Source organism: Perca flavescens, chromosome 2 (genome assembly GCF_004354835.1).
Source record: "Perca flavescens isolate YP-PL-M2 chromosome 2, PFLA_1.0, whole genome shotgun sequence".
Classification (NCBI taxonomy): Eukaryota; Metazoa; Chordata; class Actinopteri; order Perciformes; family Percidae; genus Perca; species Perca flavescens.
Genome location: NC_041332.1, coordinates 5923684 through 5949192, shown reverse-complemented (window position 1 = coordinate 5949192; position 25509 = coordinate 5923684). Strand labels below are relative to the sequence as shown.

General features: G+C 41.3%; 1 protein-coding gene across 1 annotated transcript in view; it reads right to left on the bottom strand.

Annotated features, from left to right (window-relative positions):
* Positions 1 to 23306: 23306 nt before the first annotated feature.
* The window catches only part of LOC114573720 (GATA zinc finger domain-containing protein 14-like), a 30584-nt gene continuing 28381 nt past the window's right edge, over positions 23307 to 25509 (bottom strand). The window contains exons 5-6 of the mRNA XM_028606039.1: positions 23684 to 23835; positions 23307 to 23612 (exon numbers count right to left, since the gene is read on the bottom strand). Coding sequence (XP_028461840.1) covers positions 23307 to 23612; positions 23684 to 23835 — 458 coding nt within the window. The remainder of the gene's footprint in view (positions 23613 to 23683; positions 23836 to 25509) is intronic.

The window sequence follows — 25509 nt, the reverse complement described above, 5'->3', positions numbered from 1 at the left end:
TCAATCTTATCACCGGCAGATCGGGCTGGGATCGGGCAACTACTTTTTGTCAGACGCTCACTTTTTGGCACCCGTCCAAAAAGTCACCTTTAAAAAAATTGGTTGTCTTTTGAGGTCTATTACTTAATACATTACTTTTAAACTATCTATATGCAATATTCATTCTAACTTAAACAATTCCAATACAATGACAGTGTCTCCAAAGGTCAATTTCAAAACTTACCTCCACTGATCCGTCTTCACAAAGCAATCAATGTCGTCCGTAATGTTGTCATCACGGAAGGCTTCAGGGGGAGAAAAAAAGAACAGTTTTTAATGTGCAAAATATGTCATTAAATATTCATCATGTCTGTATGTGTCTGGTTGAAAGACTTACAATCGCAGGTTGTGTTGCACTTGTTTTTTGAGGAGCGATAACCAGAATTACAGAAGGTCTCGTCAGACAGCTGGAAGATCCCGTAAAGGCCGAGAGACGACTGCTTGGCCTCCACACTGGATCGGTTCTTATGTTCCCCACCTTCCTCAGCCTCGTTCAGCAGTTCCTCCAGCCCCAAGTCCATCTCTGCCGAGTCAGACTCCTTGCTGCTTGCCTCACACTTTCTTATGTTGATGCCAGCTCCGGTTCTGCTTGTGCCTCGGGTTGATTTTGTGGCAACTGTTGGGCTTGGTTGAGTGGTCTTTGGAGCAGTGGTAGTCGGTTGGGTGGTTGTCGGTTTTCTAGTTGTTGATTGGGTGGTAGTTGTTTGGGTGGTATTTGGTTGTGTTGTGACCAGAGTTGTTGGCGCGGCTGTGGTTGTAGTTGTGCGTTTGCCGAACACCTTGACCAGGCCGGTGTTTAGATGGGACCGGCTGTTCACCTCACAGATAACTGCAACAAACAAGCCATACACGCAGATGGAAGGAAGCAAAGAAGGACAAAATAGAGGTTCAATTTTAAAATAAAGTTGAAGTAAAAAACAAAAAAGGTGATAGTCAATAAGTGAGTTTTTTCAATTCTATTTGTACTGTAGTTGTTTTGTGTCTTTTTGTAGTCCTTTTTTATTTCTTTAGTCGTTTAGTATATCTTTGTGGTCATATTTTTCTCTCTATACACCAAACAACAAGTGGTGACTGGTCACTAGGGGCAGATGGGCAGGGGTGTCGGACTGGGAGTGCAAAAGGGAACTGAGTACCCAGGGTCCTCATGTGAGGGGGATGCGGGGAGAGGCCCATAGAGAATGCTTTTCTACAGGGCCCAGAATTCTGTGCTACGCCCCTGCAGGTGGGACACAACTTTTGTGGTGCTGGTCTGTGGATTGATCATGTATTTTTAGGGCCCAAGCACCGACAGCGGCGAAGGCCCTATTGAAACTGAAGGAGTTATTAAAAGAAAAACTTTTCGTCAGACGGTGTGGGCGTGGCGTTGCGGCCATCTTGAGTGTTTAGTGATGAACAAAGAAGTTTTTGTAACTTGAGTGTATATTGTCGTATCTGCCCGAAATTTCTCAGGATGGACAAGGGTCCAGGCTTGAGGACACTAACAGGCCAAAATTTACTTTTGGTCATAGCGCCCCCCTCTGGCAACAGGAAATGCGCCTTATATGACAAACGTCATCCGATTTACATTAAACTTAAAATGTGTCGCCCCCTATACTTTAACCACGCCCACTTACTTAGGCCACGCCCCCTTCATAACATTTGAACTGTTTAAGGTAGAGTCTTGTGTGAGGTGTCATTGAACTCAGCAGAGAGTTCCTTATTCATTAGTTATTGTTTGACCCGACCCTTAAGCTTTAGCCACGCCCCCTTTTATAACTAATGACCCGTTTGATGTAGACCCTTGTGTGAGGTATCATTGAACTCAGCATTGACTTCCTTCTCCATTGGTGATGGTTTCATCCGCCCCCTATGTCAAAGCCACGCCCCCTTTTATAACTAATTACCCAATTGATGTAAGATACTAAGGTAGAGTCTTGTGTGATGTATCATTGAACTCAGCAGAGACTTCCTTTTTAATTGGTGATGGTTTGACCCGCCCCCTATGTTTTAGCCACGCCCCTTTTCACAGCTAATGAACCGTATGACGTAGAGTCTTGTGTGAGGTATCGTTGAACTCGGCGGGGAGTTCCCTTTTCATTGTTGACGATCTGCGGCGTCTGAGTGCCGCGCAAATGCACGGTCGCAAGGAGCGGCGTCCGCCGGTAACCCCGACGCGCGCAGAGGCTAATGGGGATCCTTATTTATTATAAAGATCCCCATTAGCTGACGCCTAGACGACCAGCTAATCTTCCTGGGGTCCAAAACAACATTTAATAAGACAATATTAAAACATTTCATAACATATACTGATAATAAAAGAAAAAAAATTAAACAAAGAAAATAAATACAACAATATCTGCTTACAAAACTAAATAACAAGAAGAAAAATTACAATTAAAAATTAAATGAAAACAATAACAAACAGAATAGAGAAATATCTTGAAAACAAAGTTATATATTACAATATATTACATGGCTAACATTAAGGTAGATCACATTAAAATAGACGAAAATCAGACATTTTTTCACCACACAATCAGAAACGTCATGATAAATAATTTAAATGAAGGTAAGATTTGACTTTCTTTTAAAAAAATACCTTTCCTGTAATAAAACGAATGTTACTTGGAATTGTATTCCAAATAGAATTTGCTCTATAAATGAAAGTATTTTTCAAGTTATTAGATTTTGACAAAGGTAAAGTCATCTGACCCCTACTGGCTCCTCTTGTTAAATAGGTATGGATATCTGAACTAAGCAGGCGAACACACAGCCGACTCACAGCAACCATGTCCTCAGATTCTAGTCAGAATATGAGTCTGATACTGCTCCATTTGGCTGTGATTATGGGGTGTGTGTCAACCAAACCAGGAAAGAAAATGCCTCTGCACTCAAATGGATAAACCTACAACCAATCAGAGCAATTGAGTATTGTGACGTATGTTGAGCGACGCATAGTTGTCAACAGAACTCAACTGCTAGCTACCACTGATGTTAGTTACTAGCCGATAGCCCCGGCAGTTTGGAAAACGCTAATGATCTTGTTCGAGCTTAGTTGCTCCACAACGGATCAAGTCCAGACCGAACTTCCCGATCTCAAATGTTGTGGGCAGGGCTAAGTTCGGCTGGCATCCAGGCTAGACATAGCACATTTTTAGGTGGGTATATGGAAATCCTGGAGATTTCTTAGCGGGTATACTGTGTATACCTGTGTATCACGTAGACTACACCACTGAGTCCAAATCCAAAAGCTATTCAATATTTTGATTATTGTGGATCAGAAACACTGATCCACAATAATCAGGCATCAAAGGCACCAAAACGACTTGTTAAGTTTAGGAAAAAGATCGTAGTTTGGATTAAAACACTGCAGAGGACAAACAAGCCACATTTTGAATTCCGTTCCCCGGCTTGAAAGCGTTGTGTTTTGTGATGACACTACGTTGTGCTATTTCATTCTGAAATTATTTTCTTTTATTGGATATTTAAGTGCATTAGTGTTTTGTCATGGCCGGCGAAGTGGCGCTATACCCATCGTATTGAAAGGGGGATTTAATTCTTCCATGTGTTTTTGTGCATGATCCATAAAACATCTAACCTGACTCCGCCAGATGGATTGCTTCGCATTTGCTCAGCATATCCATCTGGAAACTTTCCGTTGGAGAACTTTTGGGAAGGGGCGGAATACTGGTTATTTGATTGGATGAACCATCTGTCTATCACCTATGTTGGTGATAGACGGGCCAAATCAACCAATCAGATCCACGAAGCGTATGAAAATACAACCGCAAGCCCGCCCCTGCTGCTGCAGGCAAAGCATAGCTCGTAAGCTCAGCATGCAAGCAACATGTCGGTAAAGGATATTTGCCATTTGTGTAACGAGAATTTAGGAATAAAAGGCCCCATTTCAGGTTCCCGGACCATATTCCAAAAGAAGGATCCAAGAGAAAAAAAGCATTAGCGAGCGGCTAACAGAATTAGGGCTACCGCTGGCTGATAATACTGGTTAGCTGATTGGATAAACCATCGGTCTATCACCACTTAACCCACCTCAAAACCAATGCTGATTGGCCCGGTCGTTTGGCTAACGGCTCCAAATTTTCTCTGCCTCAAGATGCCAGACTGATCTGCGAGTGGAAAACTGGAGCTCGCAAGATCAAGACGGTCTCACGAGGCTATAAAACATCCCCCCTAACTAACTAAACAACTCGTGCTCTCGGAGGGATGTGCCAAATGTTCTACTTTGGTATTTGGTTGGGCATGAAAACCAGCAGACAGACCGGTGTTTCACCGAAAGCTGTGACCCATCAGAAACTGTGACCACAGAGGGCGCGGCTGCACATCGTCTGCCGGTGCAGACAATGGAGGGCAAAGAAGACTGTCTATGCAAACGGCGTAAACATTAATACATTACATCCACGAGTGCAAGCTGTATGATTATTCACGGTTTGTTATTGCAAATTACATTATGTAATATATTTTCGATATTAGTTTTTCCATATTAATAATATTAAGAAATGAATCTGATGGTATCAAGTGGCTCCCCCTACACTTCCACATAATGTTAGACCTACCTGTTGCCTTCCCCTGTCTTTCCTGATCCACCATCCTTACACCTGAATGAAATGAACTCACTGTTAAATACAGCAGCCTAAATTCAATTCTTAAATCAGCCTAGTGATGGCATCAGATAAAAGAAATTATGCAGTAAGGTTGTGCTGCTGTTGAAATTACATTCACATCATTTTGGATTTTAAATAATAAATAAATATGGAGAGCTACTTAGCACAGACCTTTAAAGAGAAAGAGAGATGTGAACCTGTAATTACATCTTCCATGTCACCCAACATATGTAACTATAGCTGGTATGTTCTATTAATCTAATGCATCTATTAATGATTCCATGGTAAACCAGAGTTACTGCATAAGTTATGTTTTCCAGCTCATTGTCATTTATTGTGCCTGATACCTTATATTTACCAGTTGTTATTTTACCTTAATAAAATTGAGAAACCGTATGTCATGCACTGGATTGGTACCATAGGGTTTAACCAAAATCTAAATGTAGCTATCAGCAACATTTAAATCATTTTTTAACCATCGCTTTGGCACCCCCAAGGTGCTGCGCCCCTATGCGCCACATATAGCGCATACCCACTTTTTGCGCCACTGGGTAGCCTACATCCACTCAAGTACTGTACTAAATTTAAAAAATATAATTATAATGGAAAGTATGTTGTTACATGCCATTGCACATTTGTAAGTGGGTATATGGAAATCCTGGAGCTTTCTTAGTGGGTATACTGCGTATACCTGCGTATCAGGTTTCAGCTCATTACTCCTCGTTCCAGAAACCAATGTGGTGCCTTCAAGGTGCGTGTTTCCTCCTCCAAGTACGTAACAGTCCAAAACCAAATATATATTTAGCATATGACCAGTGGTGGAAGAAGTATTCAGATATTTTACTTTTGTTTATGAACATCAAACATTAAAGGTCCCATATCATGCTCATTTTCAGGTTCATACGTATTTTACCTTTTTACTAGAATTAGTTTACATGCTTTAATGTCATAATGTCTGTCTAAATATACCTGTATTCACCCTCTGTCTGAATTTCTCTATTTTGGCGCCTGTCTGTTTAAGCCCCTCCTCCCAAAAAAAGACCCCTGTCAGTTCTGATTGGTCAGAGTTTCTGGGTCTTATAATTCTGCACTCGCTGAGTCACTGCACTGTCTATGCAGCCGGGGAAAGACTAACGAAGAGACTGTTCTCCCCTGAAAAACGCTTCTATGGGACATTTCATCAAGCAGCAATTACGACATATATATTTAAATGTATAGTGACAGTGACCATGGGTCAAACAAACACAGGACTTTCACCCAAGAGACCAGGGTTCATTTTTGTTTGAACATGAAGTAAACGGTCAGGTTTACTTTACAAAGCAGTGTTTAGCGTCCCGTGCACAACTGGAAATGAAGTAACTAACGCCTGATTTTAACGCAAACCACAATGTTTGAACTAAGTAGTTTAGTCAAACTGTGACCATTTTACTCTGTTAACGACATGTTTCAAACTGCAACTGTAAAGTTCTCTGGTTTAGACATGAGAACGGAAAACACTGCTCTGGGTCGCATTACAAACTAGGAACAAACAACACATGATTTTATGACCACCTTACACCAAATTGACTGTACCTTGTCACTGAAATGTGCTATATACAGTAAATAAAGTTGCCTTGCCTTACTGTAAATTATCAGAATAAGTAGTCTGATCAGAAAAGATTGAAGATCAGTCTGTGTTTTTATAAAAACTCAAATACAAACCATACATTGCAGATATACATTTATTGGAAAGTTTCAGATAGCAGAAGACGCAAAAAATATTAATTTTTTGTTTTGTTTTTCTCATCTTGAAATAATCACTTTAAAGTAGATTAAAGTTGTAAAACAATATCATCAAAGCTATTCAAATTACTAAAATACATTTGTCAGTTCAAGTTCTGGTGATTGATTTTTGGGGGCAAATTCACCCACAAAGGAACTGAAACAAAATAACTTTATTAAAGAAAGCTCATTGGTTAATTAAAATGAAGAAATTATAATATGCTCCACAATGTTTGAGATGAAACCATGAGGGTCAAAGGTCACATTGAAGGTAGAAGAAATGATTGTTGGTGTGAGCTTCAGCAGCAGGTAGAAAACGTGTCAGCTTCTTTTTAACATTCGTCGAAGAAGTGCTTGGTGCCATCTTGGCACGCGTGAGAGGCGGACTTCAAAAACAACCTATTGTGACAAAGAAAAAAGTAAAACAATTTGTTAGTACAGCCGTTATTAATTTCTCAGTAAGCAGCATATTCTGTTATCATTTTATTGTTTCATTGTTCTTTACTGTTTGAATTCAATTCATTTTCTTTTACAACCTCCTAGCTCATGGTCAGTCTACCTGGGATGGTTTAGACATTATACCTAATAATCAAAATCCTTAAGGAGAAAATTGCTTTCTGTGGGAGTGTGTGCAGCCTGTTAAAACCTCCCTTGGAAAAGTGTGTGTTACTGGTTGTAGTGTCTGTTGTTAGTTCGAAAGGTACAAAGTTCTGGGTGGGCTATAATCTGTCAAATATAAGCCTCATTCATTAATTTGAATCATTTTGAGGCAGAAACAACCTTTCCAACCAACAAGTCCTCCTAACCATACAATACTATCAGTTATTTTAGTTTTGCAACGCCATGAGTTGTTTAGTCTATATCCTCAACGTTCCATTTCAAGGATAGCTCTGGTGCCGCAGGAAATTCCGCCAGATGCATGTGTATTTAAGCCCATGTCCGTTTCCTTCCGCTTTCTTTGTGTTGTAATTTTAAACTCTGGTGGATTTATGAGGACTTGATCTCTGCAGGGTAAATCCAGGCAGCTAGCTAGACTATCTGTCCAATCTGAGTTTTCTGTTGCACGACTAAAACAACTTTTGAACGTACACGTTCCAAAAAGATCATGTTTTCGGTTTTACGCATGTGACACCGAACATACGTAAAAAAAAAACCTATAATATATTTTTTTTAAATTATCAAACAGGCCTCAAACCCCGCTCTCTCTGGTGAAAGTAATTTCATCACCTTACTTCCTGCATTGCACCCGTCATAATTACTACGGTCACTAGAGGGCACCGCCACTATAAATGTTAATATAGGTCGTATGTTGCTGCTTAAACAAACAACCTCTGGGATCAAATGAAAAAAAGGACTTAAGGCACAGGGCACTGCTGCAGACGACAACTACTTTTTGTCAGATGCTCATTTTTTGGCATCCGTCCAAAAAGTCACCATTCCAAAAAGTGGCTGTCTTTTGAGCTCTATTACCTGTATATTACTTTTACACTATCTATATGCAATATTCATTCTAACTTAAACAATTCCAAGACAATAGGAGCATCTCCAAAGGTAAATTTAGAAACTTACCCCCACTGATCAGTCTTCACAAAGCAATCAATGTCGTCCATAATGTTGTCATCAGTGAAGGCTTCAGCGGGAGAAAAAAGAACAGTTTTTAATGTGCAAAATATCTCATTTAAATATCCACTATGTCTGTATGTGTCTGGTTGAAAGACTCACCATCGCAGGTTGTGTTGCACTTGTTATTGGAGGAGCGATAACCAGAACTACAGAAGGTCTCGTCAGACAGCTGGAAGATCCCGTAAAGGGTGAAAGACGACTCCTCGCTCTCCTCACTGGATTGGTCCTCGATGGATCGCTTCTTACCTTTCCCACTTTCCTCAGCCTCATCTTCATTCAGCAGTTCCTCGCTGCCTGCCTCGCGCTTTCTTCTGTTGTTGCCAGCTCTGGTTCCATTTGTGCCTAGGGTTGATTTCGTGGCACCTGTTGGGATTGGTTGAGTGGTTGTTGGAGCAGTGGTAGTCAGTTTTCTAGTTGTTGATTGGGTGGTAGATGTGTGGGTGGTAGTCCGTTGTGTTTTGACCGGAGTTGTTGGCTTCTTAGATGTGTGGGTGGTAGTCCGTTGTGTTTTGACCGGAGTTATTGGCTTCTTAGTTGTGTGGGTGGTAGTCCGTTGTGTTTTGACCTGAGTTGTTGGCTTCTTAGTTGTGTGGGTGGTAGTCCGTTGTGTTTTGACCGGAGTTGTTGGCTTCTTAGTTGTGTGGGTGTTAGTCCGTTGTGTTTTGACCGGAGTTGTTGGCTTGGCTGTGGTTGTATTAGCAGAATCAGGCACCCCGCGCTTTCTTCTGTTTATGACTAGGGTTGAATTTGTTGCATCTGTTGGGATTGGTTGGGTGGTAGTCGTTTGGGTGGTATTCAGTTGGATAGTTGTTGGTTCAGTGGTCGTTTCATTGACCATAGTTGTTGGCGTGGCTGTGGTTGTAGTTGTGCGTTTGCCGAACACCTTGACTAGGTTGGTGTTGAGATGGGACCGGCGATTCACCTCACAGATAACTGCAACAAACAAGCCATGCACGCAGATGGAGGGAAGCAAAGGACAAAATAGAGAAGTTACATTTTAAAATAAAGTTGCAGTAAAAAACAAAAAAGGTGATAGTCAATAAGTTTGTCATTGATGGATTAACAATTGTTAGTTGCAGCTAGGGCTGGGAAATATATTGATATTATATCGGCATCGATACATGAGGCTGGATATCGTGTTAAATATTGGATATTTTAATATCGTAATATAAGTGTTGTCTTTTCATGGTTTTACAGGCTGCATTACAGTAAAGTGATGTCATTTTCTGAATTGTTTTATTATTTGCCTTTACTCACTTAGTCAACATATCAACATTATTAATGATTATTTATCACAAATCTCATTGTGTAAATGTTTTGTGAAAGCACCAAAAGTCAACCCGACAATATCGCCGCAATATCGACATCAATATCCATCGTTTGGTCAAAAATATTGTGATATTTGATTTTCTCCATATTGCCCAGCTCTAGTTGCAGCCCTTACTTTTGGTAATACTTTTATTATCTTGCATGTCATGTCACTGCTGTTGTCAATCAATTAATTTATTTTTGCATGTGGACATCTCTTTCTGCAGAGTTTCTCTTCCTGTTTGCAGGAACAAACTCTCTTACTCTTATCTGTCTTCCTGCTCTGTATTATCTCAGAGAGTGATTCATGCTGGTCACTCTGGAGGTGATGATGTGACTTATTTAACTCTCAGGAGTTTTATTAACCTCACCTCTTGCCAGATATTGTTGCTTGAACTGTTGAAGCTGTGGAGGCAGCGTGATCGCCTGCCCGAGCTTTTTTCTCAGCTCACATCTAGAGACGATCCGGCCCTCAGACAGGCTGGGCACCAGAACGGCCACCGCCAATACCACCAGCAACCCAAACTTCATGTCAACGGTTTCTGTAGGAAAAAAATCACCAGGGTTAGAGGAGGATGACGTTAGGTGAGTCAAATTGTTTTCATTTGCAGCGGTGAAGCCATTTTGGGCTCAGCCCACACCTAAGAAAGACTTTGGGGGCAAGCTCCATTTACAGCATTAGCCAGAACCGGCCCGACGTATAAGTAAACTAAGCGGCTGCTTAGGGCCCCGTGGCTTCCAGGAGGCCCCAAGAACGCTTGAAATGTCCCACAAGAGAGCTTGAAACAGAGCCGGTCGGCTCATGCGCTCACTACCCAACAACTCAGCAAATAATAACCATAAGTAATCAGCCAATCCTGTGAACAAAGAGCTCAGGATTAACATTAACATCATGAGTTTGCAGAATGTGATAGCTAACCAGTCGACAGCTGTCGCTGATTGTTCATCATCACTGCAAGAACAGCAACGTGCACTTTATTAACCGCTTATTGTTTTAAAGATGTGACCTGATCAGTACTTTTACTTTAGTAAAGGATCTGAAGAATTCAGATCCTTTAGTAAAAGTACTGATGTTGTTCCATTGACAAATAACAGAACTTTTTAAATGTGTAGACTCAGCTGAGTTTACAGTAAACAGGGTCGTCTGGTGGTGAGAAGAGTTTAAAACATATTTCTGCTAAAGAGAACACTGTGCTGAAGAATTTCATCTACTGCTGTTTTACCTGATTCCACAACAAATTAGATCATCTATTCAAAAAGCAAAGTGCAGTTAAAGTCTTAATTTAAAGAAGTATAGCTACAGAAAGATATGTTCATTTTTGCAGAAGCACTCTAAAAAAAATTCATACTTAAAATAAAAATTGTATTTTCATTGGATCATTGCAAAATGACACACAAATAAGTCCTGTACTGTATGTTCATTATTTCTTTCTTAAAAGTGAAATATCTGCCAGTAGGATGAGATTATTTGACCTGACTACAGAACAAATCAAATCATCTATTGAAAAGTCAACTATTCAAATGATAAAATGCAAGTTTTTTTCCGTCTTGTTTCGAGATATTTATCCTCATTTCTAGAAAATCTGTGAAACAAGGGAAATGAACTGAGGAAAACATTATTCTTAAGAGGAAAAAAGTCTTAAGGGCTGAATTTTCATCAGATAAACAATATGCACAACATTACGTCAAATAAAGTTAATAAGACACACCATCTGCCTTTTAATTATATCCAACATTAATGCACAAACATCATAAAGTACATAGCCATAAAAAAGTTCCTTAGCCATCATAGACTTTAGCAAATCAAAAGCGGGCAAACACACAGCCGACTCACAGCAACCTGTTCCACAGCCTGAATATGAAAACTCTCTGCTTCTGCAGTTGACTGAAACTCGCTGTCACATGATTCAAACAAATGCATGGGAAGTGAACACACATCATGCATCTTCCCAGGACGTCTGACACACAAAAGTTACAATGAAAATGGTCTCAAGTTTCAAAAGGAACCTTTTAACATGACAATACTTTCTTTACGTAACTGAGTACATTCTCCAAAGGGGGAGGGAGGGGGGGGATCTGACAGGCTATAAATACTCCAAGCTATCAGGTTATAAAGTCAACTGGACTAAGTCTGTCTAAACACTGTCATCTGCAAGTAGTAACGCAATACAATTTCAGATGGGTTCCAAAAGGCATGATATATTTGGGCATCAAACTATGCCCAGATCTCAGCAAGATAACAACGCTGAACTTTAAACCACTTCTTCAAAAAATTAAAACAAACCTAGGAAAATGGGGAAAGTTAAATCTTAACCTGTGGGGTAAAGATAATGTTATTAAAATAGTAATAGCCCCACACTTTAACTACATATCTATGATGTTGCCGCTTAACACATCTGATCACATTTTTAAACAATATAATCTCATTAGAGACTTTCTCTGGGCAGGGAGGAAGCCTGAATTCAAGATGAGTAAAATGTGTGCACCCAAAGATAAAGGAGGTTTTGGCCTGCCTGATGTTAGACTCTATAGTCTGCCATTTGAAATGGCTAAGATTGTCAACCACTGGAGAAGAACGGTGTCTGGCTTACAGTGGGCCACTACAGAGAAGACTATTGCTACACCATTTCATCCTATAAATGTGATATCCCAACATTGGAATGAAAAAAGGAAGGAGATCAATCCAGTTGTTAAGCACTTGTTTGAGTTCTGGGCCAATGTTCATAAAATGCACAAACTCCCACTTTACAAACAGCCTTCGTGCCTCACTTTGGCTCAATCCGGAAGTACAACTAGGGAAGCAGAAGTGTTTTGACAATGGTGGCTAGACAATGGAATAAATACAATTAGTGACCTTTATAAAGATGGTATATTTATGTCATTCACTGAATTAGTCCATAAGTACAAATTGGAAGAGAAAGGAGACTTTTGGAAATACTTACAAATCAGACACTGTGTGATGAAAAAGTTTCAGGCAGGTGAAGTAGGTAACCCAATTGTTGACTATCTTGACAACCTGTTTAACCATAAGGCGTCAACATTTTACAAAAACTTAATTTATTTAACTAGTAGCATATGTGACAATTTGAGATTAATTTGGCAGAAAGACCTTGATTGTGCAATTGACATAGATACATAGAAACAGATTAAGGCTAATAATGGTAAATATATCAATGAAGCTTGGGGGAAATTTATTCAGTATAAAATATTGTACCGGTATTACTGGACACCAAATAGGCTTTTCAAAATAGGACTAATAAGTACCAACACATGTTGGAAATGTAAAACAGAGATGGCCACCTTTTTGCATCTCATTTGGGAATGCTCTATGGTCAAACCATTTTGGCATAACATACTGGAATTCTTAGGGACATGGGCAGGAGTAACCATGCCAGTATCTCCAAGACTACGCCTTTTGGGAGATAAAACAGAAACGCCAACCCTGACAAAAAGCGCATATTCAGCCCTGATGATTGGGATAGCCTCTGCTGCCAAAATTATATTGAGACACTGGAAATCACCCATCAATCTAACAATGCAGGAGTGGAAACTCCTCAGGAGTGAAAAAGCATCATATGAGGTTATGCTGGCTAGGATAAGATGCAAAGAGCCTGGGACACTGGGGAATTGGGATTTCTTTATGGTCCACCTGACCTCTAACTAGTAGCCTGAGTATGAGATTGTAACCAGATTATTTTATTTTTTTACGACAAATTTATTTAATTTACTGATATTTTGTTTGATTGTTTTATTTAACTAATACTACTGTACTTTTTGTCTGCTCAGCTTGTACATTTTTATTTTTTTCACATTCCTTGTGACCAGGATAACTTATGCTTTGACTGAAATGTTATTTCACTATCTGAGCTTCTCATCTTATTTATCTTCTGTAAGCTGTACCATATGAGCTGTTGTTTGTCATATTTGCAAAGAAAAATAAAGATTTTCCAAAAAATAAATGACTATAGTCATGTGAACAACTGACCTATTGTTCGTATAAATAGTCATAAATAGTTTGACAAAGTTTAATAGTTGTTTGAGGATTGTGCTAAAGTGATAAAAAAAAACAGTGATATAGTGCACGTTGCTGTTCTTGCAATGATGATGAATGATCAGCGAGGCTGTCTGACTGGTTAGCTGTGACCCCAGTTAGAGACAAACAGGTGCTTTTCATGTCACAACTCAATATGTGAGTATTGTTTCTTCCCACGGTCCCGGCCTCATCTTACACACTCACATTTTAAGGAATATAATAAATGACTATAGTCATATGAACAACTGACCTAATGTTCATATAAATAGTCATACATTGTTTGACAAAGTGTAATAGTTATTTCAGAATTCAAGATGATTTTGGTATGTAATGTGTAGAGAAAGCATCGACAGTTTGTGATCAATACTATATCAACAACAAGCTTAAGGCAGAGTCTTTCAAGATATTAAATGTTGAAATAAATATGTTTAATGCTGTAGTTTAGTTAAGTTAAGTCTATTTATTATTTTTGGAAATTGCGTATTCCTAAGAAAAAATGGGACAGAAGAATTTCAGCAAAATATCACCAGCTTATCTAATGTTAAAAACAACTTTCTGACTTGAGATCATGTGAAGTAGGAAGAACAACTTCCGAACTCGGAAACTCAGACTATTTAATAACAGGGTTAAACTTGGGCTACAAAGACTCAAACTGAATATGTAAGTAAGTAAGTAAGTATCCATCCATCCATCCATCTTCGTCCGCTTATCCGGTGTTGGGTCGCGGGGGGAGCAGCTCCAGCAGGGGACCCCAAACTTCCCTTTCCCGAGCAACATTAACCAGCTCCGACTGGGGGATCCCGAGGCGTTCCCAGGCCAGGTTGGAGATATAATCCCTCCACCTAGTCCTGGGTCTTCCCCGAGGCCTCCTCCCAGCTGGACGTGCCTGGAACACCTCCCTAGGGAGGCGCCCAGGGGGCATCCTTACCAGATGCCCGAACCACCTCAACTGGCTCCTTTCGACGCAAAGGGCAGCGGCTCTACTCCGAGCTCCTCACGGATGACTGAGCTTCTCACCCCTATCTCTAAGGGAGACACCAGCCACCCTCCTGAGGAAACCCATTTCAGCCGCTTGTACCCTGGATCTCGTTCTTTCGGTCATGACCCAGCCTTCATGACCATAGGTGAGGTAGGAACGAAAACTGACCGGTAGATCGAGAGCTTTGCCTTCTGGCTAAGCTCTCTTTTCGTCTAACAGTGCGATAGATTGAATGCAATACCGCACCCGCTGCGCCGATTCTCCGACCAATCTCCCGCTCCATTGTCCCCTCACTCGCGAACACAACCCCAAGGTACTTGAACTCCTTCACTTGGGGTAAGGACTCATTCCCTACCTGGAGAAGGCATTCCATCGGTTTCCTGCTGAGAACCATGGCCTCAGATTTAGAGGTGCTGATCCTCATCCCAACCGCTTCACACTCGGTTGCGAACCGATCCAGTGAGTGCTGAAGGTCGCAGGCCGATGATGCCATCAGGACCACATCATCTGCAAAGAGCAGCGATGAGATCCCCAGCCCACCAAACTGCAACCCCTCCCCACCCCGACTACGCCTCGATATCCTGTCCATAAATACTACAAACAGGATTGGTGACAAAGCGCAGCAATCCTGTTTGTAGTATTTATGGACAGGATAAGTAAGTAAGTAAGTAAAATGTATTTATAAAGTGCTTTTCAAAGATAAAATCACAAAGTGCTGTACAAAAGAATAGGTAAAACATCAATATAAAATGTATATACATATGTAAAATTAAAGTGACACTAGTGAAAGCCCATCAACCAAAAGCTTTCCTTTTGGTTGAAAAGACAGGTCCCCTCGGGTCTTATAACGAGTCTTAGGGACTACAAGCAGGTTCTGGCCAGCGGACCGAAGAGTCCGGCCGGAGGAATACGGCTTCAAAAGGTCCAGGATGTACTGTGGGGCCTGACCGTTTAAGGCTCTGAAAGTCAGGACTAAAATCTTAAAATCAATCCTGAATTTTACAGGGAGACAATGGAAAGCCGACAAGACTTGAGTGATATGAGACCTTCGAGGGGCACTTGTTAAAAGTCTAGCAGCAGAATTTTGAACAATTTGCAATTTGTTCAGGGCAGACTTATTCAGACAGGTAAAAACAGAGTTGCAGTAGTCAAGTCTTGTTGATATGAAAGCGTGAATTATCATTTCCAGATCCTTCTTTGACAACATTTTGCGAATTTTAGAGATGTTCCTAAGATGATAAAAGCAATTTCGGACGAGCTGTTTTGAGTGTATCTCCAAAGACATGGCCTGGTCAAACACAACCCCCAGGTTTCTGAGGCTGGATTTGACAGAGGGGCCCAGAGAGCCAAGGTGCTGTTTGATCAGCGGGATCTTATGGATCTATATGGATACATCTTTCTGTGGATCATAAAGAGAAAGTATTTCCCATCTTTTTTCCCCAATGTATATACACACAGGAATGTTCTGGATGGATGTAGACAACTTTCTTTTTTTTTCAAGATCATTTTTTGGGCATTTGAGGCCTTTATTTTTATAGGACAGCTGAAGACATGAGAGGGGGAAACGACATGCAGCAAAGTATCATTATTTTTATTTATAAAAATTGTCAAGAAGCCAACTTTCCAGGACGTTCCTAATGAATTTCAGCAATATATCACCATGCAGCAGTTGCTTGTTGTATTTAGCCGCTACAGAGCTCCAGGATGCCGGCTACCAGTGGTAGTTGTTTAGCCGCCAATAGGTGACTGTGAGCCGGCTACAGGCACCGCCAGATGACGCTCCTTTCAGGGGCCATGGATGGTAGTGGAGTTTAGACAGAAAAAGTGAGCAGCATGCTGCAGTAAGTTTAGGCACCGAAACGACTCGTTAAGTTTAGGAAAAAGATCGTAGTTTGGACTAGAACACTCCAGAGGACGAACAAGCGTTTCCTTGGTGAAAGTATTTTGTTTGGGCATTTTGAACTCTTGAAGAAGATTATTTTCCATAGGTTGTATAAGTGCATTATTGTTTTGTCATGCCCGGCGAAGTGGTGCTATATCCATGGTATTGAAAGGGGGATTTAATTCTTGCATGTTTTGTTGTGCTATATCCATGGTATGCTGCTTTGGTATTTGGAGGGATGTCTCAAATGTTCTGCTTTGGTATTTGGTCGTGCAAGAAAACCTGCAGACAGACTGGGTCAGAGTGTTTGCCCAACACTGAGCCAGATTGCAGGAGAAGGCTAACTGGTTTGTCTAATTTTTTTTTTTGCTGTAACAAGATTCAAACAAACGCATGGGAAGTGAACACACATTATGCATCTTTTTCAGGAAGTCTGACACACGAAGGTCACAATGAAAAAGGAACCTTTTAACATGACAATACTTTCCCTACATATCTGAGTAAATTCTCCAAAGGGGGGGGATCTGACAGGCATTGCATAAAGTGTTGAAAAGCAAGTTACAGTGTTATAACAATGTGGTGTTATCAGTATTGGTGAGAGTGCATGGATGCAGAGGTTAATGTGAGGCGTGTTGTCGGTGTCAAACAAAAGAAGGCAACGCACCCCCAAACCAGCCTGGTTCAGGTCCAAAGCGGGACACACAACACAGAACATCACATAGCCATCGGTCAAATCTGGGCCCCCTGACCTGAAATCCCTGATAATTAACTGTATCTTGAGTGTCCGTTGCATGGCGATGTGCCATCCGCAAAAAAGAAAAAGAAAACCGAGGTACTGTACTGTTATACGGGCAGTTATGAAGTGCGTCATACTTCCGGGTCATTCACTCCATGTCTGTGGTTCTGCTGCGCTACAGGTCAGGTAGTACATTATAATTTGGTTGATTAAGTTGTTTCTTTTCCCTTTTGGTTTTCAATTTAGTTAAAAGTTACATTTGCATTTTGTTTGGTTTTCTTTTCATTAGTGAGTTTAGTTTTCTAAAAAACTAAACAAAAATTTGAGTTTCTTTGGTTCTCATTGTGTTCCAAATATTTGACTTATTTTCAAAAATTAAGAAGTCATAACATGAATCCAACATATTTTTAGCAAATATAAATCTACACTGAGGACAGGATTACCGGCCTATAGGTAAAGTAGTCACTAAGGTAGTCGTCCACCAATACAGTTCTTTCTGAGGATTTACTGTACCACATGTATGTTTTAAAATGAAAACTTGATTTATAAATGCCAACAATTATAAGGCTATTTTAATAGCTTAGTATTCTATGCACAATAAGGTATGTAAAGGCTTTAGGCCGCCCTACACGTTATTGTAGGCCCAGTTTAATATCCAACTTCATTTTTTACAATATATGTAGTAGGGGCTCCCTGCTCCATCTCACTCTCAGTTAAAAAATTTTGAAGACCCCTGCTCTATTGTCATTGTAACCATATACCAATGACCATGTTCATCTGCAATGTGGGGTACAATTTGGCCTTGGAAGTTTTTTTAGAAGGATGGCGATCCCTGCTGATCCTGACATGCCATGACTGAAGTAAGCTTCATCTCCCCATTGTTAAGACCAAAACATAGTATCCCCAACCGTAGAATGACTTTCTTGTAGAAAAATAGTATTACCATTCTTCCCTTTACAAAACAGAAATAAGCTTTTTCTTTTGGTTATGTCGCTTAGACCCCTTGCATTTATAGAAATAAGAGAGATGTCATTTCTTAGGTGAAACATAGAACACAGAACACAAAAATAATAAGAGAATTATCTTAAATGTAATTGAATAGGGACAAATGTGTTACCTCATAGGTAGTGAGTAGCTAAAACCTGAACATATAATTTTTGTTTAAAACTCACTTGTTTGTTGGATTCAGTGTCAAGATAGATTTTGGTTAGCTTGCCTATGGTGTGACTCTCTGTCCATCAATGAAGGCAAAGGGTCCTCTGAACATGGTCTTACGTCCTGCCTTCCTGGCCTGCTCGAATTTAGGCCACACTGCCTAATGTGCATCTCTGTCTTTCTCGAAGAGAGCTTCTACGAATCGGATGTTGAGATCTCTGCAGATGGGGTGATGTTTGGTGGTTCGCCAGGGTTCATCCCTGAAATGCCTTCCAGTGAACTGCATAATGATCTGTCGCAGGCAATGGCAGCTGTTCGGTCCCAGGCGGTGCACAGAGATCCATCTTCTCCCTCCAGTGTGGAGTGATCTTTCCCACAATGTCTGCGATGATTTGTCGAGTGTTTTCTTCTTTCTCTTCTTTTAAAACCCTCCAACTCTGCAGCTCTGTTTTCCATCTCTTTAGCTCTGTGTTCCGCTCTGTGTTCTTTTCTTTGTTTTTTACCTTACATTCCTAGTCCCGGAGCCCTGTTCCCTCCATCCTGATACTCTGTAAGTACCGATTCTCATTAAAACTCTTCGTAAACCGCTACTCAATGTCTTATTTGGAATCTCTGTGTTCTGGGTCAGAACTGCAACCTGAACAGAATAATCTGGCCATGGACCCTACAGAGACTTCTCACAAGATTGGTGAAGATGGGGTACAGCCATAGGCGTAATTTACAGGGGGATGGGGTTACAACCACCGCAATAATCAAAACTGACCTGTTCAAATCACCCCAAAAGCTGTATATAATTTCCTTTTAGACATTTGCACCAGAAATTGATGCAGAAAAGGCACAAGAATGCAGAAAATGAAGCTCAAAATTACAATTTTGCTCAAAAATGGAGATCTAAATCTAGAACTGATTTAACTGGGCCATGCACAGCTCTCCCTATGTGGTCTGACAATATAGTCTGACAACATTTTGGCATTCTTTCCAAACTCTTGGTCTGTGTCACAAATACGTCAAAGATGTTGGAATTGGCCAACAAGTATGTTGTGTTTTAGCCAATTAGGATGAAGCAGTGTGCTTTTAGCACAGAGTTTTGTCTGTCGCCTTTCTTTTTTTAAAGATGTTTTTATTTTTTACTTAGGCCTTTATTGTGACATACAGGAAAGTGCCAAGGGTCAGAATCAAACCTGTGGCCTCTGCATCAAGGACTGAGCCTCTATATATGGGTGCGCGCTCCACCACTAGTCTACCCACGCACCCTATCTGTCGCCATTCTGTGCTGGCCATACATTTCTACATATTAAATATCTGGGATTTTGTTACCAGCGACTGTCGGACAAGTTGCCAACCTTTTTCAGTAATTTAGGCATCATCTGGCAATGCCGCTAGAGCTGAGGTTGGCAGGGGTTACCTTGGTTACGCATCATCCAACCGGCAAAGTAGGCTCTCGGGAAGTGATGTTGAAAATTAAAGCTCAGTGCGTCACATAAGTATGTTGAACAATAGAATACATGTTGAGTATGTAATGTGCGATTTCAGACACAGCCTTACTCTGTTTGACAGGTTGAATATTAAGTCTGCCTGCTTTCAAAGATATCTTATACAATATATTACATAGGGTTAATATGTGAGTGAACCTCACATGCCAACTGATGACTGACTGTTGATGTGAGGGACCTGTTTGGTGATAGTCATGGGAAACATCTGGGTATGACACCATGACAGGAGGCCATGAGAACTAATATTCTCCAGGTGTAATTATTATGTTTCGTGCTAAGTGTGGGACCCTGACTTGTTGATGATTATGTGATTGACAACTGCTTCTTCAGATGTGAGGCCAAACTAAAGTATAAAGGAGTCTGTTCACTTAGTGTTAAGGGAGAAACTGGTCTGTGCCCGATCTGTGTATGTGACTGTTTCTCCCACTCAAGCGTGTATGTTATAGAAAAAGCTGATCTAAATCTAAATCACATCTGAATCGGTCATCTGTGAAGTCTCCTCAATCCATTTCCAGATATCACTGTTAAAAAGGGAATTTGAATTAAATGACTGTACCTTGTCGCTGAAATGTGCTCTATACAGTAAATAAAGTTCCCTTGCCTTACTGTAAGTTATAGTAGTTTTAGTAGTAGTCTGATCAGAAAAGATTTAAGATCAGTCTGTGTTTTTATAAAAACTCAAATACAAACCATATATTGCAGATATATGTTTATTGAAAAATCACAGATAGCAGAAGATGCAAAAAATATTTTTATTTTTTGTTTTTCTCATCTTGAAATAATCACTTTAAAGTAGATTAAAGTGGTAAAACAATATAATCAAAGCTATTCAAATTACTAAAATACATGTGTCAGGTCAACTGGAAGTTGGGGGCAAATTCACCCACAAAGCAACTGAAACAAAATAATCTTACTGGTTAAAATTAAAAAATTTATAAAATTCTCCACAATGTCAAAACCATGAGGATCAAAGGTCACATTGAAGGTAGAAGAAATGATTGTTGGTGGGAGCTTCAGCAGCAGGTGGAGAACGTGTCAGCTTCTTTTTAACATTTGTCGAAAAAGTTATTGGTGCCACGTTGGCACTCGGGAGAGGCAGACTTCAAAAACAACCTATTGTGACGAAGAAAAAAGGTGAAACAATTTGTTAGTACAGCCGTTATTAATTTGTCAGTAAGCGGCATATTCTGTTATCATTTTATTGTTTTGTTGTTCTTCACTGTTTGAATTCAATTCATTTCTTTTACAACCTCCTAGCTCACGGTCAGTCTACCTTGGATGGTTCAGACATTATAGCTAATAATAAAATCCTTAAGGACAAAATTGCTTACTGTGGGAGTGTGTGCAGCCTGTTAAAAGCTCCCTTGGAAAATTGTGTGTTACTGGTTGTAGTGTCCCTTTTCAAAAAGGTATTTCAGAAGGTACACAGTTCTGGGTGGGCTATACTCTGTCAAATATAAGCTTCATTCATTAATTTGAATCATTTTGAGGCAGACCCAACCTTTCCCACCAACAAGTCCTCCTAACCATACAACGCTATGAGTTGTTTTAGTTCTGCAACACTATGAGTTGTTTAGTCTATATCTGAGCCATATATTTTCGCCGATATCCGTCACCTTCCTCTTTCTTTATGTTGGGGTTCTAACCTCTGGTGGATTCTGAGGACTATGGTTAACTGCTCCTCAGATCTCTGCAGGGTAAATCCAGACAGCTAGCTAGACTATCTGTCCAAATCAGAGTTTTCTGTTGCACGACTAAAACAACTTTTGAACGTACACATGTTCCACCAAAACAAGTTCCTTCCCGAGGCTATTTTGCAGAGGCACCGTCGCTCCACCCGGCGCTTAGCACCACCCCAAGATGATTGTGATTGGTTTAAAGAAATGCCAATAACCCAGAGCACATTTTTCTCCCATCCCAGAATGCTGTGTGGACTAACCACACCTTCCTCCTTAGCGCTGTGGAGAATGGTCTGACAATGAAATACTATGAGTTGTTTATCCCCACCTTCTAATACGACCCACAGGAGCTTTTCATAATATAGCGCCCCTAGCAGTGTCAGGAAATAATGGCTCATATCTAAACCAGAGAACGTCGGTTGCATTTTTTGAATGTAAAGGTCGCAATTTTAACCATGTTTTTACATTTTGTGTGTCGCAGTTTGGTTATGTTTTGGAACCAAAACTACTTAAATCGTAACTCTCACCAAAATGCAACCTAGGGTCTTTTTGTGAATGTACCCGAGTCAAACTTTCGTTTAAAAGCATATTTAGGACAGAAGTGCCACTTTTAAGATTTACCATATTCTCATTTTTGGGTCAAATGGCATTTTGAATGGGACTGGTAGGGGCACTTTTATGCTAGCCTCAAAATAGCTATTTTTAAAACACTAAGAAGGCTCAACGCAACATGAAACTTTGCTCCAAGTATCACCAGGGCCTCTACACCTTAACGAACGCATTGACAACATTGTTTGTGTACCCAGAGTTTATTAAAAAGAAAGGTTTTGAACAAGTCACGTAGCTCTTGTTGTTTCCGGCCGCTACCACCTCGGCAGTCAAAACGAGCCGATATCAAAACAAGTAGCCACAGATTTAGTAGATCCCTTGTGCACCGGTGTAGTTAAGGTGGAGAGCCCCTGGTGATACTTCGAGCAAAGTTTTGTGTGGTGTGGAGCCTTCTTAGTGTTTTAAAAATAGCTATTTTGAGGCTAGCATAAAAGTGCCCCTAACACTCCCATTCAAAAGGCCATTTGACCGAAAAACGAGAATACAGTAAATCTTAAAAGTGGCGCTTCTGTCCTAAATATGCTTTTAAACGAAAGTTTGACTCTGGTACATTCACAAAAAGACCCTAGATTGCATTTTGGCAAGAGTTATGTTTTAATTTAAGTTAAGAAAAATATCATGTTTGAAGGCTTACGCAATGTGACACCGAACATGACTTTAGTAATGTAAAAGGAAAAATTGCTGCTTAAACAAATGACCTCTGGGATCAAATGAAAAAACGGACTTAAGGCACAGGGCGCTCCTGCAGACGACAACTACTTTTTGTCAGATGCTCACTTTTTGGCACCCGTCCAAAAAGTCACCATTCCAAAACGTGGCTGTCTTTTGAGCTCTATTACCTGTATATTACTTTTACACTATCTATATGCAATATTCATTCTAACTTAAACAATTCCAACACAATAGGAGCATCTCCAAAGGTAAATTTAGAAACTTACCCCCACTGATCAGTCTTCACAAAGCAATCAATGTCGTCCATAATGTTGTCATCAGTGAAGGCTTCATGGGGAGAAAAAAGAACAGTTTTTAATGTGCAAAATATGTCATTTAAATATCCACTATGTCTGTATGTGTCTGGTTGAAAGACTCACCATTGCAAGCTGTGTTGCACTTGCTTTTGGAGGAGCGATAACCGGAATTACAGAAGGTCTCGTCAGACAGCTGGAAGATCCCGTAAAGGCCGAGAGACAACTGCTTGGTCTCCTCACTGGAACGGTCCTCACTGGATCTGTCCTCACTGGATCTGTCCTTGCTGGATCTGTCCTTGCTGGATCTGTCCTTGCTGGATCGTTTCTTACGTTTCCCACCTTCCTCAACCTCGTCTTCATCCACCGTCTTGTTGCGCCTGTTCAGCAGTTCCTCCAGCCACAAGTCCATCTCTGCCGAGTCAGACTCCTCGCTGCTTGCCTCACGCTTTCTTCTGTTGCCAGCTCCGGTTCCGTCTGTGATTGTTTGGGTGGTTGTTGGAGCAGTGGTAGTCGGTTGGGTGGTTGTTGGTTGGGTGGTTGTTGGAGCAGTGGTAGTCGGTTGGGTGGTTGTTGGTTGGGTGGTTGTTGGAGCAGTGGTAGTCGGTTGGGTGGTTGTTGGTTGGGTGGTTGTTGGAGCAGTGGTAGTCGGTTGGTTGGTAGTCATTTGGGTGGTTGTTGGTTGGGTGGTTGTTGGAGCAGTGGTAGTTGGTTGGGTGGTAGTTGTTTGGGTGGTTGTTGGTTGGGTGCTAGTCGTTTGGGTGGTTGTTGGTTGGGTGCTAGTCGTTTGGGTGGTTGTTGGTTGGGTGGTTGTTGGAGCAGTGGTAGTTGGTTGGGTGGTAGTTGTTTGGGTGGTAGTCGGTTGTGTTGTGACCGTAGTTGTTGGCTTGGCTGTGGTTGTAGTTCTGCGTTTGCCGAACACCTTGACCAGGCCGGTGTTGAGACGGGACCGGCTGTTCACCTCACAGATAACTGCAACAAACAAGCCATGCACGCAGATGGAGGGAAGCAAAGAACGACAAAATAGAGTTTAAAAAAAAGTTAAATTTTAAAATAAAGTTGAAGTAAAAGAAAAGGTGATAGTCAGTTAGTGAGTTTTTTCAATTCTATTTGTACTGTAGTTGTTTTGTGTCTATTTGTAGTACGTTTTTCTTTCTTTAAAGTCATATATAGTCATTTTGTGACTTTCTTTAGTCGTTTAGTATATCTTTGTCGTCGTAATATGTTTCTCTCTATACAACCAGTGGCAACTGGTCACTAGGGGCAGGTGGGCAGTGGTGTCGGACTGGGGGTGCAAAAGGGAACTGAGTACACAGGGCCCTCATGTGAGGGGGATGCGGGGAGAGGCCCATAGACAATGTTTTTCTACAGGGCCCAGAAGTTGCAGCTTGTCAGCTGGAAAAACCAAACTCTGGTCAGGCCAATCACATCGTGTATAGAGTCGGTGGGCGGGGCTTATTGCTGTTGCTGCTGGGAACAGCGGTCTTCTGTAAGACTTGGAGTTCAGCTTTTCTTTGAAAAAAGAACAAAGAACGGGAAAGAAATAAAAAAGGAGGATGTGTTCGGAGTTTTGTTGACCGGATACAGCAAAAAAAATCTATCAACTAGCTTCGCTACCTTCTTCATTGCTCTGCCTGGTTGTAGCGTTATCCTATTGCGTGCAGAGGGAATTTGAAAGACAAGCGTTTATCCCGCCCCTCAGATTGAGCCTTGTCAATGGTGAGTTCCCAGACCCAACATCGTGATGTGGGTCTGGCTTGTCAGGCTAAGAAAATATTGCATGTAGAAATAAAAGCTGAATGTATAGAAGAAAAATGTCCATCCATCCATCCATCCATATTCGTCCGCTTATCCGGTATCGGGTCGCGGGGGGAGCAGCTCCAGCAGGGGACCCCAAACTTTCCTTTCCCAAGCAACATTAACCAGCTCCGACTGGGGGATCCCGAGGCGTTCCCAGGCCAGGTTGGAGATATAATCCCTCCACCTAGTCCTGGTCTTCCCCGAGGCCTCCTCCCAGCTGGACGTGCCTGGAACATCTCCCTAGGGAGGCGCCCAGGGGGCATCCTTACCAGATGCCCAAACCACCTCAACTGGCTCCTTTCGACGCAAAGGAGCAGCGGCTCTACTCCGAGCTCCTCACGGATGACTGAGCTTCTCACCCTATCTCTAAGGGAGACGCCAGCCACCCTCCTGAGGAAACCCATTTCAGCCGCTTGTACCCTGGATCTCGTTCTTTCAGTCATGGCCCAGCCTTCATGACCATAGGTGAGGGTAGGAACGAAAACTGACCGGTAGATCGAGAGCTTTGCCTTCTGGCTCAACTCTCTTTTCGTCACAACGGTGCGATAGATTGAAATGTAATGCACCGATTCTCCGACCAATCTCCCGCTCCATTGTCCCCTCACTCGCGAACAAAACCCCAAGGTACTTGAACTCCTTCACTTGGGGTAAGGACTCATTTCCTACCTGGAGTAGGCACTCCATCGGTTTCCTGCTGAGAACCATGGCCTCAGATTTAGAGGTGCTGATCCTCATCCCAAGGGCTTCACTCTCGGCTGCGAACCGATCCAGTGAGTGCTGAAGGTCGCAGGCCGATGATGCCATCAGGACCACATCATCTGCAAAGAGCAGCGATGAGATCCCTCA